Source organism: Engraulis encrasicolus, chromosome 5 (genome assembly GCF_034702125.1).
Source record: "Engraulis encrasicolus isolate BLACKSEA-1 chromosome 5, IST_EnEncr_1.0, whole genome shotgun sequence".
Classification (NCBI taxonomy): Eukaryota; Metazoa; Chordata; class Actinopteri; order Clupeiformes; family Engraulidae; genus Engraulis; species Engraulis encrasicolus.
The window spans coordinates 50,132,108-50,149,294 of NC_085861.1; the positions used below are offsets into that span (position 1 = coordinate 50,132,108).

General features: G+C 45.0%; 1 protein-coding gene across 1 annotated transcript in view; it reads left to right on the plus strand.

Annotated features, from left to right (window-relative positions):
* Positions 1 to 1,407: 1,407 nt before the first annotated feature.
* The window catches only part of adcy3a (adenylate cyclase 3a), a 44,931-nt gene continuing 29,151 nt past the window's right edge, over positions 1,408 to 17,187 (plus strand). Inside the window, exons 1-2 of the mRNA XM_063199632.1 lie at positions 1,408 to 3,811; positions 16,200 to 16,349. Coding sequence (XP_063055702.1) covers positions 3,140 to 3,811; positions 16,200 to 16,349 — 822 coding nt within the window. The 5' untranslated portion in view covers positions 1,408 to 3,139. The remainder of the gene's footprint in view (positions 3,812 to 16,199; positions 16,350 to 17,187) is intronic.

Genomic DNA, 17,187 nt, shown 5'->3' on the forward strand with positions numbered 1-17,187 from the left:
GAGGGTGTTGTCAGCCTTATGATATGGTCAAGGGGGCATTGGGAGGCTTGTAATGAGACCAAGGGGGTATTTATTCAAAAACGTTGAGAACCACTGCTCTGGACACAGACACATTTCTGCACACTCACACACACACCTGCTTGTGGCCCTGTGTGTGGACAGGGTGGTGTATAGTTGTTCTCGTTCTCTTTCAAGAATTGGTATGGCCAATTGTCTAATAACTATCAGATTGTCTGTACCTGCTGCTTACGAGGCAGGTATGCTGAGACATGCATGGTTGAGTTGCTATGTCGCCGTTGCATACACAAATTGCTTCGTCCATTACTATATCTGCCGATCTTCGACACTGAGATATACACAAGGGATTACAAGCATGGTCATCACAAATGGCTGGATAGGCTGTGTGTGTGTGTGTGTGTGTGTGTGTTGGGGGGTGTCATATACATGTCTGTGTGGGCCAGTGACCAAGATTTGTGTGTGTGTGTGTGTGTGTGTGTGTGTGTGTGTGTGTGTGTGTGTGTGTGTGTGTGTGTGTGTGTGTGTGTGTGTGTGTGTGTGTGTGTGTGGGGTCATGGGGTGGATAGGGCCATGTTGCCATCCCATGTCCAGGTTGAGACAACAGGGGCCTATACTACAAAGCTGGTTCAAGCAGGATAAGTTAAGAAGTAAATCATCTAATAGAAGAGCCTGGAGTCCTCCTTTTCTTTTTCTTTTTTTTTTTGTTTTTTAAAAAAAGCTCTTGTATTAGATGATTTACCTCTTAACTTATCCTACTTGAACCAGCTTTGTAGTATAGGCCCTAGAGCACTGACATGGACAAACATTTGCCACGAACAGTGTTGTGCTTTTTTGTTTTTGGTGTTTTGGTTTTTCATTTTGTTTTTCCACAAGGTCAGCTCTGATGCTATTGACTGTTTGCTCGATGTGGGCTTTTTAAGTGGAATAATCAATTCGGGCCTGAGGCGGCGTCAATGATGGTGAAGGCCTGTACAGCATACAGTTACTGTGTTGTCCATGGTGTAGAGTGGACCAAATGGCCAGTGTTATTTAATTGAGTTCCAAAGAGTTCATTTCAACACTGTTCATACACTGTAGCTTCGCGTTAAATTAACGCTTTCACAACGGAAAGTGGTGGCGGGAGATGCCTACAGCATAGCCTACAATGCGTAAAGGCGCTTAACGCTCTCTCGCACAAACTGGGGAAATTCTGCACTGACGGAAGTTCTCCTACACACAGATACAGCAGATATTTTTAAAGTCTCCAAAAGAGTAGCCTAGTCCATTTCTGCCCATATTTTGTCTCTCACGCCTACACTCAGTCCAAGACTGCGAAAAAAAAGGTGGCGCCAAGAGGAGGGGTGAGGGGACGGGCTTGTGTGTGGGGTAGAAAGTGGGAAGCGAGGGTGAGAAGGCAACAGCGACTCCGGGCAGCGCGAGCAGAAAGAAATCACGGAAGGATATTTTGGAATGTGCAGTAAAGATAGAGAGCTTCTGCGTTTCGTGTGCTACGCCTGTGATTGCTCTGTGCGAATAGAGTGGGGGCGCATACACGGCAGACTCAACTGACTTCTGAACCCAGAAGTGTGGGAGGATTCGTGAACGAGACGGAAGGCTAAATACCAAGGCTGGGTGCTTTATGGCGGTCTATGCGACCATGGATGTTTTTGCTTTGATTCGCCTTGAACTATGATGATAGCTCTCTTGCAAGACCCACTGGATAACGAACGCAACAAATGCAAGCAAGGTTACTGAAAAGCTGAAATCAAAGGTGCAACTTCGCGATGTTCCATATTGGCTATCCTTGCTGTAGTGTTATGACGTAGAGGCAAGTACATGTGCAACATTGATCTGTGTGATTTGATGGTCTTCGGGCTCCCCACTGACACATGGTTTCAAATGCAATAGACAGAGGGAGGACGGCTGATCTTGTCATGAGGTGGCATCTGCTTGTTCAAATGGCAAGCGACGGGTGTTTTGCTATGCTCAGTTACTGGCCATAGACTTGTCAGATAGCATAGCTTTGAATTAATCAAATGTGTGGAATGGATGCGCTCTGATCATTTCTTTGTCAGTAGGCTACATGCCAAAATACGTGCACACTGACCAAATAATCGCATTTTAATTTATGAGACTATTTATTTATTTATTTCATTATTTATTAGCGGCAGAGCGCGCGCAACATGTATTTCCCGTCTGTGCAGTAGTCATACGAAAATCCGGAGACACCATAAGGCGGAGAGCGTCAAAAGAAGCTGAGATCAATAGTCAATCCAAGAAATTGCCTCCACGAATGGGTAGATACATTGATTTACCCAATCCGACTATATTAACGAAAAGCTATTCGTTTTTATTAATGCCGCCCTCTTATATCACCTCTTCTTTCTGTGACGGTTCTAGTCATTTTGCTGAGACGTGCAATCGCATATCCAGCCCGTTTGAGGTGCCATACAATTAAGGACAATTTCTGGGAAATGTCAATGTTTTTTTTCTCTCCTGTGTGAGGGTTTCACCATGGAAACCCCGGGTGTGCGATGGTGGCGACCTTAGTGGATGGGAGGCGGTGTGAAGGAGATGACAATGTAAACAACGAACCTTTCATGGTGTCTAGGTTTCATGAAGGCAATTTTCAACGCATTGTTGAGTGTTTTCGGCCCTCTGACAGCTGTCACCGTGTAGAGCTATTCTTTCCCCTTCATCTTCAGCGTTAGACATGTAGCCTGCGATACACGATGTATGCGTTGTACATCCCACAGCTCCCAACCTGTTAACCCTCACGAAAATGCATTTTAAGCGCTGAAGTACCAGCCACGCACGCAGCATCACTGTGCAACGCTGTTAGTAACCACTGTCGTCACGTCGCTGTTAGAAATGACCGATGTGAACCTTCTGAATCAAAACGTGATTAATATCCCTTTGAACATGGATGACTTGGCAATCAAGAGACTTACCAGATTCTAATTCAATCTCAGGAATAGTATGATGTGACCATCCGAGCACAATGCATTGGCAAGGATCTCACGCTAACACTTGTCACACCATGTGTATAATCCACTTGCCCTCCTCGGGCAAGTAAGACTCTCATGCATTGACTGTCCCCCATAACGCAAGCACGACGAAGAACAGGAACCGAGTCTTCGCCATGCCCCGGAACCGGGCCTTCTCCGAGCCGGAGTACTCGGCGGAGATCACCGACTGCTCTGTGACTCTGCCCTCAGACCCGGGCCAGGCGGTGGGGCGCACGCACGAGGTGACGGTGCGCAGCCAGGGCTGCTGCCTGTGCCTGCCGCGCTTCATGCGCCTCACCTTCGCGCCGGAGTCCCTGGAGAACCTCTACCAGACCTACTTCCGGCGCCAGCGGCACGACACGCTGCTGGTTCTGGTGGCCTTTGCGGCGTTCTTCGACTGCTACATCATCGTCATGTGCGCCGTGGTCTACACCACCGACAAGCTGGCCTCAGTCGCCGTGGCCACGGCGGGGCTGGTGGCCGACGCGGTCATCTACCTGCTGTGCCGCTTCGGCTGGCTGCCGGAGCGCGTGTCACGCCGCCTGGTGCCCTACGCCCTGTGGGTGCTCATCGCCGCCCAGATCTTCTGCCACCTGGGCCTGAACTTTGCCCGCTTCCACCAGCCCAGTGACACGGTGGGCTGGCAGGCCTTCTTCAGCTTCTCCAGCTTCCTGACGCTGCCCATGCGCCTGGCGCCCATCGTGCTGCTCACCGCCGTCTCCTGCGGCGTGCACACGCTGGTGCTGGGGGTCACCATCGCCCAGCAAATGCAGGAGGACATCCAGGGAGGCGCGCTTGGACGACAGGTGAGGTTTGAGAGCGGTGGGATGGGGCTTGGATGACAGGTGAGGTTTGAGAGCTGTGGGATGGGGCTTGGACGACAGGGACAGGTGAGGTTGAACAGTGGGGGGGATGGGGCTCGGACGACAGATTAGGTTGAACAGTGAGGGGATGGGGCTCGGACGGCAGGTAAGGTTTGAGAGCAGTGGTATGGGATGACGGGTGAGGTTTGAAGAGTGGGGTGGGTTGACAAGGTGAGATGGTAGAGGGGTGGGATGGGGTTTGGATGACAGGTGAGAGTGAAGGGTGGTGTGATTGGACTACAGGTGAGGTGAGATGGGGCTTGGACGGCAGGTGAGGATTGAGCGTGGTGGGATGGGATGACGGGTGAGGTTTCAGAGTGGTGGGATGAGGTGATGGGGATAGGTGGTAGAGTAGTGGGATTGGGTGATGAGACAACGGGCGAGGTTTGAGAGTGGTGGGATGGGACTCGGATGACAGGTGAGGTTTGAGAGCGGTGGGATGAGGCTGGGATGACAGGTGAGGTTTGAGAGCGGTGGGATGGGGATGGGGCTGGGCTGACAGGTGAGATAGAGTCGAGGGTGATGTGATGGCGCGACAGGTGAGGTGGTATTGTGGTGGGATGAGGCTTGAATGACGGGTGAGATTGAAGAGCAGTGGGATGGGGTGACAGATGAGGTAGGATGAGATGACGGGTGAGGTTTGAGAGTGATGACAAAGGGTATGACTGGTGAGGCTTAAGAGTGGTGGGATGGAATGATAGATAAGGTGGTAGAGTGGTGGGATCGGGTGATGGGACAACAGGTGAGGTTTGAGAGTGGTGGGATGGGGCCCGGCTGGCACAACCGTTAAGGTTGGAGAGAGGTGAGGTGGTAGAGAGGGGGTGATGGGGTGATGGGGTGACAGGTCTGGCTTGCGAGTGGTGGGATGGGGTGATGGGTGAGACAGGGAATAGGAGTGGAACTGTGGGAAGGGGTAGACAGATAGTCTGCAGGACTACATCCAGGGAGGTATGCTTGGACGACAGGTGGGTCAGAGCGTGATGTGTGATGGGACGATGGGTGAGGTTGGAGAGGGGTGGAATGGGGTGATGGAATGACAGGTGAGGCTTGAGATGGGTGGAATGGGCATGACGGGGAGTGTAGTTACATGCAGGGAATTTTCGGATTTCAAACGGAATATTGGTAGTCAAAAAAGGGAGTCCAAGGCACTCTTCTTGTGCAAAAATATGAAAAAGCCTTTATTGAAACATGGCTATTAAGTTAGGAGGCTTGAGCTGCTACGCGTGGGTCTCTGCTCCCATGTTTTTAAACTTAATAGCCATGTTTCAATAAAGGCTTTTTAATATTTTTGCACAAAAAGAGCACCTTCAAGATTTTTTCTCTACAATTCCCTGAGCACTTCAGATTTTCTCTTCACTTGAGGAATATTGGTAGTATTCGCTTTGCACACGAACGTCATGAAAACTTGCCCTATTTGTGGCTGGACGCTGGGGGTATTCCAGCAGCACGGCGCTCTTTCACACATGCAAAAAGAATATTCCGGAAGTTGTTTTAAACCGAATGCTGACACTGTTCCATTTGAAGTTGGAATATGTTGTGCATGTACTGTAACTGTGGGTCAAAGACGTCCAAAATGGCATTGTCATTCAGTGTAACGGATACCTTCTGCTGACTGTAACGGTAAAAAAAAACATGATTTTTAAATAGTTTCAAGTGAATGGATGACAGCCGAGGCTTTCATGAATTCACTGGAAAAAAATAAAATAAAAAGAGTCATGTTTTTTACAGTTACAGTCAGCAGAAGGTATCCGTTACACTGAATGACAATGCCATTTTGGACGTCTTTGACCCTGTGCACAGGGATGAGGAGTGGGACAGTATAGGGGTAAGGGGGATGAGTGAGTGAGTGAGTGAGTTAGAACTTTACTTGTCTCTGTGGGGCAGTTGTATTTGCAGCACACTTGCTGGCACCAGACAGAAGACAGGACACAGGGAGTAGGAATTCATCCAGGGACGGGTGCTTGGACGACAGGTGAGAGAGGGATGAGGGATGGGTCGTGAAAGATGAAGAAGTGGGACTAGGTGCTCAGACCACAGACGAGAGAGGCGGAGTGACAGGGGTAGAGGGCATTTTTGGTGACGGTAGTGGACAAAATGACTGTACGTTAGGATGCACAGCTGGTCAACGTACAGTTGAAACCAGACGTTTACATAAACTCTATACAACGTAGGCTACCTGAGATTAGATTAGATAACTTTATTAGTACCCAAAGGTAGATTTGCTTTGCAGATAAGTGATCTCATACAAGACAAAACATCTTAAGCATTTAGGACACACATATACAACCATTCCACACTGGACACTTAGTCAATATCAACAAGTTGTGCATCCTATTGAAGGGATATGGAGTCGCACAGTGACAAGGATAGTATCTATAGGACCTTTGTACATAAAATGAGATAAATATATAAGAAAATAAAGATATGATAAAACAATAAAAACATGATGAAAGAAAAATAAAATGTTCCACTTATTACCAAAACCACTAATGTTACCAAATACTACCAGTAATATTACCAAAAGTATTCTCTCACCCATCCAAATGATCAGAAACAGGTGTCCTAATCGCCAAAGCTCAAAGACCAAAGGTGTATAAAATAAAGCACCCTGGCATGCAGACTGTCTTTACAAATATTTGTGGAAGAATTGGCCACTCACAGGAGGTCAGTGAACTCCAGTGTGGAAATGGTCATTGGATGCCACCTGATGAAATGTCCCCTCTCCTAAGTATTCCACATTCAACTGTCAGCTTTATTATAAGAAAAAAGTAAGATTTTTGGAACAACAACAATTCAGCCACGAAGTGGGAGGCCACGTAAACGACAGAGAGGGCTCAGCAGATGCTGAAGTGCATGAAAGTGCAAAAAGGTGGTCGACTTTCTGCACAGCCAATTGCCACAGAGCTCCAAACTTCATGTGACCTCCAGATCAGAGCGCTTTCTCTGTATGCAGAGAGGATTTCCATGGCCGAGCATCTGCATCCAAGCCATACATCACCAAGTGCGATGCAAAGCGTCGTATGCTGTGGTGTAAAGCCCATCCCCACTGGACTTCCCATAAGTTTTGTCGCCTATTCATTTTGTTTGAACAACAGCTAATAACCTGACTTTCAATTAACCAATTGGCTTCAGAAGGCTACAACTCTCCCAAATTTCCTTTTATGTACAAAAATACATTTGTTGTACCAAAGAATGTTATTTTAATGAACACAGACAGAGCAGATTGTGGCAAGACAAAAGTTTTGTTGCCTACAAAAAATACTGTGAAAAATGAACAAATAAGTCACTTCAAATACACAGCTCAGGCGTCACACTTATGATGTCATCACTGAATCACTCTTGCCCCTTCAGAAAATCATTGGCCATATGCAGGTGCATGTTTAGAGTCACAGTAAAGTCATGATTTCAAAGTATATAGTCCCATTAGCCTTCATTTTTGTCAGAATTAGGCCTTGCAAATTCCTGGCGGCCTTTGGAGAGGGTTCTTTGATCTACGACACACCCACATACACCATTCCGCAGTGTGTGGCATTTTATGTCATGGGAAATAATCACCCAGAGTTCTACTTCCTTGGGTAACTGTGGTGAACTTAAGTAGCACCTTTTTATGACCATTTGAATCCACTTTCAATCCACTTTCTTCAAATTCGCATAACAGTCTTGTTGTCAAGTCTTGTCGCTTGGGGACAGGATCGGCCAGCCCAGTACCCTATCCAGACATGAACATCATTGAGTATGTCAGGGGTGGGATGAAAAAGAGAGCATGGAAGACAGTTGTTGTGGCTTTCATACAAAGTCTGAAGTCTGTTGATTCATTGAAAGTCAGGTTATTAGCTGTTGTTTCAACAGCATGGATAGATGCCAAAGGTTCTGGGAGGGACTGTAGAGCAGTGGAGACGTGTTCTCTGGAGCGATGAATCACAGGTTTCCGTCTGGAAATCTGATTGACAAGTCTGGGTTTGGAGGTAGTCAGGAGAATAGTAAGCAAAGTGGAGAGGAGGGCTATGGAGACAGATGAGTGGGGAATGTTGGCTTAGGGGTGCTGATAAATAGTTAGGAGGGACAGATCCACATGGAAATGTGTGCGGCGTAAATGCAAAACAGCAATACAATGAGTTAAGTATGACATTGGCGCATGGAGAATCTATACATTTCAGCCATTTATGTTTTGAGAAATTACATAAGATTTTACCCATGACTTGTATAGTAGGCCTAGTACATTGTCATTTATATTAAAAAATGCAGTCTACAGTGAATCATTTCTGTTTGCAACACACTTTTAATTCGTCCCTCATGCAGGGGTCTATGTAATGAAAAAAACAAAAAACAAAATAGGAGCACAGATAAGAATTTAGGAGCACTGTGAAATTGTTAACGCTCAGACAAAAAGGGTCTAAAAGAGTAGGCTACTGTATGCCTTTTCCCCCACACACATAGGCGTACACATTCTACATGGGGGGTGCTGGTCACAGGGCCAGTTTTTCAAAATTCCTCCCAGTAAAAGGGCTGAACAGCATATTACACATTTACGTCTATATTCACATTCATTTCTATATGCAGCTCGATGTCTCCTCTGCTGTGTCAATGAAGGCCTGTCACCTAACTCCTTATAATACAACTGTAAAACAAAGCCTGGGGAGTGTCAGTAAACTCATCCCAACTGTCCCTTCTCTGAAGGCTTTTTATTGCTCCCAAACCCAAGTTAACTACAACAACTTGATTAGGCTTTTGATCCCTCTGTCTTTCAAGCACTCATGGTTTTCTCTATAGGATGTATTTATTCCAGGAGAGAAATGCGAAGGAAATCGTTTTTCAAATCGTTTTTTAAAACGGAAATTGTTTGAAAAAAAAGTAAAAAAAAATGTATATATATATATTTTTACATTTCCGGAAACTATGGCAGCCAAATTTAAACTATGGCGGTGCGCCATTATAGTTTCCTCAATGTATGGGAAACACTGGATGAGTTTTCCGATTGTTGTCTTCATCAGATTCTTCATCTGATGAAGACGACAGTCTAAACGTCAACCTATCCTGCCATGGAATGAAGAAACAAAGAAAAAAAATTAAGTGTGCGGACTCCTCACTCCAAAATTACAGTCAGCCTTTTGTCCTGCACCTTTTATTGGCATGTGCACAATCTTCACCAAACAAAACCAATCCCTGGCCTGTACAAAGTTGAATTAAACTAAGCCATGAGAACTAGACCATGGTGGAATTAAATGGGAGCAAAGGTTCATTCATAGTTGCCTGAAAAGAGTTTGAGGATTAAGTTTGGAATTACTGTTGCGATGTTGTAGTAGGATTTCATATTCCATAGTAACATATTCCATTGCTCTGTACTGTAGAATCAAAAATCCTTGTTTTTTTGGAAGTGCTTATTTGAAAAAATCTGTTTTATTGATTTGATTTGACACGTGTTGCATCAGCTAAATTTGGACTGTAGACACACTTGCCATCCCAAGTGCGATATCTGATATATGGATATAGGGACCATGGACAGCTCTGTGTATAGCAGGGATTAAAAACAGGTGGTTTGATGTAGGTGGATGAGAGCAGCAACATTTTAATAGTAGAAAAACATTTCTATGTTTTTTTGCCTCAAACAAATGAAGACCACACTCCCATAAACCACAAAACCCAATGTTGTTAATTTTGGTGTTTTATGCCAACATGATTTAAGCAAATACTTGCAAATTAAGCTTGAGGAAATGCATGCACCATAGCTGGTATTTGTACCTGAGGTCTCATGTGAACAAAGAACAGATCCTGTTTAAAAGTTGTGTTTATCTGTGGGGTTTGAAATGAACTAAAGCCCACCAGATCAGTCGTGCTGCCCAGCCTGAGTTAATGCAAATAAGGAACCCACTGCTCCCCAACATGAGCCATATTGGCACAACAAGTTGCTTGTGAATCCACCATTTTCTTCTCAAAGTGTGTGAGTGTAAAAGAGGAAATTTTCAATCAATGTGTTAAGGAAATGTAAAAAGAAAACCTTCATAAGACCTTGCTCCTTTTAACAGTGTGGCAATACCAATGCTTTTTCATTGAGTTAGATTGTAGCCAGTAGCCTCTCCATCTGACAATTCCAGAAATGGCAAATAAATAAATACATTTATTAAATGCATGAATGAAAGGCAAGATATGGCTCTGGCCATTGTTGCTCAGTTAAGGAAGCCTTTAGACAACAGCCTTGGAGTCAAATGCCTTACTGTACTGTATATGCATACCTGGTCAACAAAGCTGGATTCAGAACAAGAACATAGTCATGAAGAATGAATGATTTCTACATCACAATTAGAACTGAAGTCTCTTTGTGCAAATGGCTAAATACTGTACTTTTCAAGCTGCTTACAGTTAAACCAGGGGTGTCGAACTAATTTCAGTCCTGGGGCCACATACAGCCAATTTGATCGCAAGTGGGTCAGAATAGTATCGTAATTGCGAAATATCGCACATTTCTGGTTCTTATCAGAATCTCATTGCTATCAATCATCTCAAGGTGGATGAAGATGGTTTATATTGGGAGCACTGACTGTACAATGACGAGCAATAACATTGTTCTCAAGCATTGAAAATCTGAAATATCAGACTCATGCAACAACTTTGTAATAAACTAGAGATCTTTTTTTGCATTCTTAGTTTTTTCCCCCTCTCTCTACAAGTGTGGGGTTGGATTGAACCATTGGGTGGGCCGCATCTGGCCCCTGGGGCCTTATGTTTGACACCCGTGAGTTGCACTCTTTAAAGATGATCTTGGCGAATGAGACTATTGCATACATTTTCATAACTCAGATTAGGCTGCGTTTTATTTGTTTTTTAAAAACAGGTAGGTGGGGACCATACCAGAATGTGGTGCAGATATCATAAGAGAAGTGGTGTGTGCATGTGTGTGGATGTGTCCATTGAGGCCAGAGGAGTGATGGGTTAGACCATAACTCTGACCTCCTCTGTATGTCAGTGGATCCCTGGTGCATAGATGCTTGCAATGACATGTGATGAATGAGCTAGATGAGTATTTGCATCCAAAATATAAGATGATGTACCGGTATTTTGAAAAAAGGGAGTAGTACATTGTGATTAACTGTGTGGACACAAGAGGAAGCTGTCTGAATTCTCTGAAAGGGATATTTAGGTGACCGTATTAAAAAAAGCATAAAACCACAGCTGTCCAAATCACGGTAGAATTAAATGTGCATCTCAACTCTCCTGTTTCCACCAGAACAGTTCATCGACAGCTCCAGAGGGTCAATATATACACAGCCTGTCACTCAAACATCCTTTTGAGACAGCTTCCTCTTGCGTCCACAGATAATCCTGTTTGATGTGGTTCATCCTTCTTGGTGGTATGCAGACATTACCTTCGATACCGTGGCTCTTGTTATCAGCCGGTGAGCAGACGGAACGTCTTCTGATTGGCTGAGCAGGTGTCCTTTATTCCCCGGTAGCAGGACACCTATAATATCATGCGGGCGTGCGGGCGTCTAAGACTCTAAATTGCTTCTTTTCTAACTTTCTGGCGAAGTGCCGTTACTAATTCTATTGCATCTGGTTGTCTAGTCAAGATCGCGTTGTTAGTTCTATCGCATCTGGTTGTCTAGTCAAGACCCTGTTACTAATTCACATCTGCTTGTCAAGTCATAAACCCAACAAGTCACCCCAACAAGTCACCCCAACGTTCTGCACATGTCCTTACATGCCTCCGACAGAAGCGTGTCTCACTAGATTAGGAAGTGGTGCCCATAGCAACGTACCAAGCGCAGTGGTTAATCTACTTTCTCACGAAGCCTATCAACATATTAATACATTTATATTGAAATGCTGGTAACCAGGTGATAAGCGGAATAGCGGCCTTCGAGGTGTCTTGATATCAAGGGAAAATGGACTTGGCGAAGCGAACAGCCCTTCGGCTGCGCCGTCTGGCTGTTATAACGCTCTGCCTCGTCCATTATTTCCCTTGATATCGGGACACCTCATCGGCCGCTATTCCATACATACATCACAAAGACTTGCTGTCTTGGTCAAAGATGAAACAGTTACACGCGCATCAAGAATTTTTCCTTTTTGAACTCTGATATGTCACCCATAATGTTGTGTGCATTGCAAAATGCTGAGCAAAACTGCTCTCTAACCCTGCTAATTGACTCTTCACACTTCGGGCAATTAATGAAGATTGGCCAACAGTCCACACTAAAACGACAGGTGTTTCAGTTATTTTGTCCAACCCCTGGTATACTTGGTAAGATGTTAGACACTTTGTCCCACACACACATGGCTACAGCTACATAAGATGAACAGCAGGCAGCCTATAAATGACCACACATGTGTGAAGATCTCAGTTAAGCATGAAAAGAGAAAAAAAAGAGGGAAGGTGTGAGTCTGCACCTATTACGATGACTCACAGAGATGAAGGGTAGGTGTGAAGTCAGGTGCAAAAAGGACATGCGTGTTTTAAAAGGTACGGATGGGTAGCATTTGCAGTGATTGCTGTGACTTGGTTGCCTGGTTATCATCAAATTTCAAATCTCGTACCGAGATTTTGGTCTGACCAAGAACATAATGAATTGCCGATTCCCAAACGGCCTGATTAACCTGCCTCCCTCGGCTTGCTACTGGCCGAGGCCTGAAAAGGCTGTGCTGAAACATTTAAACCAAAAATGTCCTTAGGCCCAATAGAACGTATCTGCTGAAACCACATCACTGCCTTGAACACGCCTCTACCCAGGAGCGTTGGATCTGCTCAAAGTTGATTGCTTCCCGACAAAGTGGGTGGAGTTCCCAATTTCTCCAAAGCTCAGAAACGATATTTGTATTGCTCCTTGCCTGACGAGAAGTAACACTGAAGGTGTTGCATCACACCATCACTAGGAGGCCATAGCCTGGCTCGTGATGTGGAGCATGATGGCTGCGATTTGACAAGACATGGCAGCATTATAGCGTTGTTCTGTCTCTCTGTCTCTCTCCCCCTCTCTCTCTCTCTCTCTCTCTCTCTCTCTCTCTCTCTCTCGCTCGTTTGTGCACAGCATATGTGATGGGGGGAGAATATGTCTTTGTTGTTGTACAGTGTGCTACAAAAGAGGTATATTCCTGCAGTAAAGTGGAGCAGCCCTTAAGCTATCAGTAACAGGACTTTCTTCATCAAAATCATTGCACAGCTTAGAAGTTGCTATCAGTTTGTGGGGAACAAAGTGGACCTTTGGCGGCATGAGCGCGTTATGTAATCCTGTGTGCGCGTAGCTCAGTGTTGCCCGGGGACAACCCCATTGGACACGCTCGAGCACTTGACGTTAGCAGAAGGGGAATGCATGCCGGACTGGGCTTCTGTAGTGCTGGCCGGGCTGGGGAATGGGCATAGATTTTTTTGAGTGGTCAATACCACGCAATTCCCCCATCACCATCAGCAGTCTCACCCCCCTTTTGTTTCTCAGTAAAAGGCTGTCACAGAGTCACGTCCTGGGGGGGAAGGGGGGGGGTATATACTGGTCCCTGCTAAGAGGCTAAGCAGCCATTCCCCATCCCCTGTTTTCCACTCCACTGCGATCGATGTGTTATTACAGTGACGAAACATTTTTAACCAAGCCTGACCCCAGTATGGTGGAGCACTAGATTGGTCCTGATTAGTAATGGGATTATGATTTATGGAGCCTGTCCCCATGAGTTACTTAGCGTTAAGACTAGGGGTGTAAATCACAGCCTCCATGACGATACGATTCAATATCGAAAATCGTATTATTCAATGCAATTCGATTATTTTCGATACTTAAGAATACCCCACGATAGGATACAATAGGATTCAATTCAACTTTTTTCCAATTGCTTTTCCATTTCTGTAATATTATGGAGCTAGGGCATTGGGCAGGGGCCAGCGATTCGATTGTTTTCGATTCGATATTTAAGAATGCCCCACAATACAATGCGATCAGATTATATCGTGATATATCGATACATTTCGATTATTATTTACATCCCTACTTAGCGTTCAGACTCTTAAAGCACCCAATGTATATCAGTAACGGTATCAAAGTGTGCTGTGTGCATGGGTATATCTCACATACATGCAGAGGTAGATGTGCACTAGGCCTACTTCTTTCTTTGCTCCATTTTACACAAAACCTTTCTGCTTCGTCTGTTTTCACTGCTGGTGTATTAGGCGGGTCATATGGAAGTGGTATCTATGACCTGCGTGCGTGCGTGCGTGTGTGTTTGTGCACGTGTGCATGTATGCTCCCTGTGTTTGTAGGGTAGATTCAGGTCCTCCTGCTAGGTCTCCCTCCCTCTCAGCAGTGATGTGTGTGTTCAGTAGCATGGTGGCTCCCCATGGGACTCTCTGGCACGGAAAACAGAAAATGAGGGTACTCCAGCAGGAGGGGAGCACCAGAAACACACACACACACACACACACACACACACACACACACACACACACACACACACACACCCACACACCCACACACACATATACTGTCGTCATGCTCCAACTGCAACCTGACTTGCATAGTAAAGCATTCTGAATAGGAGTGTCAGCTAAGTGCAATGTGATGTAACTTAAGGCCTTTGGTGTAGCAGTGGCCTACCTACCTCTATACCTCTGGCCTCAGTGGAAATGCTGTTACAAAAGCAGAAATGGAGAATCAAAAGCAAAACCAAGCTAGGAGGCCAGCAGTACTCACACACACACTCCAGTGAAGATTTTTAAAAATAAAATAAATACATAAATTCACTTTTACTGTACAGGTGCAGTACACGGTTTGCTCACAGCCGTGGCCTAATGGTTATGGAGGTGGACTTAGGGAGGGTTGCAGATTCCAATCCCACCCTTCCACTCCCTACCTCACTCCAAGGCTGATGTGCCCTTGAGCAAGACACCTATCCCCATTTCCCCACACTACTCCAGGGTCTGGAACCAATACCCTTGACATAATTGTAAGCCGCTTTTGGACAGAAGCGTCAGCTAAGTGTAACACAATGTAATGTAATGATTTAGCATTAAAGGTGGGACATCATAGAGAGCTGTGTACTGCATCTCAAACACCACTCCTTTTATTCAGGCATTCATAGACGCACAGTAATTTGTGCATTGATTGAAATCAGCGATGTCATGGGCAGTCATTCATCAATAAAGAGGTGAGAAAAAGAAAGAAACAAAGAGAACCATGAGAGAACAACAAAGAGAATCTAGTGAACATCTCCTCGTGTGTGTCTACTTGCAAGATCTCTATTACCAAGGTTACGCGTGCAATGCATGCAAGCCAATATCTGGGTCACGATAGCATTGCTTTTGTGTAATAGTCAGTTCCCTGTATCGGGTAAGCGATTGGCACGGAGCTGATCTGAAATACCTGTTGCCTTCGTGTATGTTATCAGGGCCGCTGACCGCTTTGGCCGGGCCCAGGACGAAGTCATGTGAAAGGCCCCCCCACCTAATACTGACAATGGAATAAGGACCCAATTCTGGGCCCCTCCTCTCCCTGGGCCCTTGACAACATACATGGTTGCCCACCCCTGTCAGCTTCCCTGTATGTTATAGCTATGAGCCCCAGGCCAACAATGCAACCTTTGTGTACAGGTGCATGCAGGAGTTCCCCGTTGGGACGCTTTACTTCCCTGTCATTTGCATGGTTGGATGTCAGACTGTGAGCAATCCTGTTTACAAAGCTGCCATGTGGGCCCGATTTACGCTTTTTAGGTTCACAAAGGTAAACTTTCATTTTGGCTGATTCAGGTTTACAAAGCTGTTTTGTTGGCTGGTGGGATAGTAATGTTTGAGAAATGAAAGGCAAAAATGCTGAAGACAAACAGTTTGAGCGCAGGCAATCATCTCAAAATCTGGGAAAGATATCCTGATTAGCACTACAGTATAACCCAATAAGCGATACCTTCAATATAACATAGAGACTAGAGTATATTTAGAAAGCAGGTTTATATACTTTGGGACCCTCTGTTCCTGAACCCCTGTCTTGTGGTTAATTACACACACACACACACACACACACACACACACACACACACACACACACACACACACACACACACACACACACACGCACTGTATACATTACTTAAATAATACATAGTATAAATATATAACATAACATATTTGTGTATTGCTATATTCCTGCAGCTCCTGGTCGACATGGTGATCAACTTTGTGCCATCAGTGTTCTTGAAGCATTTGTCATATGGTTCATTTTTCACATGTGCATCAATAATATATTATATTTAACATTTTAAATAACATGTAAAAACACAGGTACACAATTTAAACAGCATTGGTAAAATCTACATTTATAAAAATGTGTGTGTATATATATACATTGCTGTATTCCTGCAGCTCCTGGCCAACGTGGTGATCTACCTGTGTGCCATCTGCGTGGGGGTGATGTCCTACTACATGGCTGACCGCAAGCACCGCAAGGCCTTCCTGGAGGCCCGGCAGTCCCTGGAGGTCAAGCTCAACCTGGAGGAACAGAGCCAGCAACAGGTGAGCAGCACACAGATGTGCATCTTACCATTTGACCTTATCAGAAGTGACAAATGCAAACAGGTAGCCAAGGTTGTTAAAGAATCTTGACCATGAATTCTCTTTATTCACCTTTGACGTGATATTTCATGAATAAGCTACGAGAGGCCGTGGGTTTGTGTTCAATTTACAAAGGGTAAGGGGAGTGGGGCACGACACGAAGCGGAGTGCCGGTAAACCTCCCTTTAGCCGTTATAAATCGAACACAAACCCACAGACTCAAGTGGCTTATTGCTTATCTAACACTGTTGCACTTAATCGCTGACCAAATTTCTTAAGAAGTGCTGTAACAATTAAGAACCAATTACAATCAATAACCAGATCGCACAGTGTTAGATGAACATGTTTGATCCACCTGATGGCAGAGAGGCTCTAGCTTGTAAACCTGAGATATTTGAGTACATTTCTTAAGTTTTGTTTGTTTGTTTGTTTATTTGTTGTTTGATGGACTGGGTCATTAGCTTAAAGCTAACTGACCTTTCAATTCACACTGGTTCACCTGTTCTCAGTGATTTTCTTAAGTCACAGGTGAACTTGAAGAAAGAATGAGGTTTTTGAAATGGATGTTTTGAGACAACAGGGAAGAGAGATTAACAGATGGTTATAGTGGTCGTGTGTGTGTGTGTGTGTGTGTGTGTGTGTGTGTGTGTGTGTGTGTGTGTGTGTGTGTGTGTGTGTGTGTGTGTGTGTGTGTGTGTGTGTGTGTGTGTGTGTGTGTGTGTGTGTGTGTGTGTGTGTGTGTGTGTGTCCAAGCAAAAGAAACGAGTGAGAGAGAGAGAGACAGAGAGAGAGATGAATG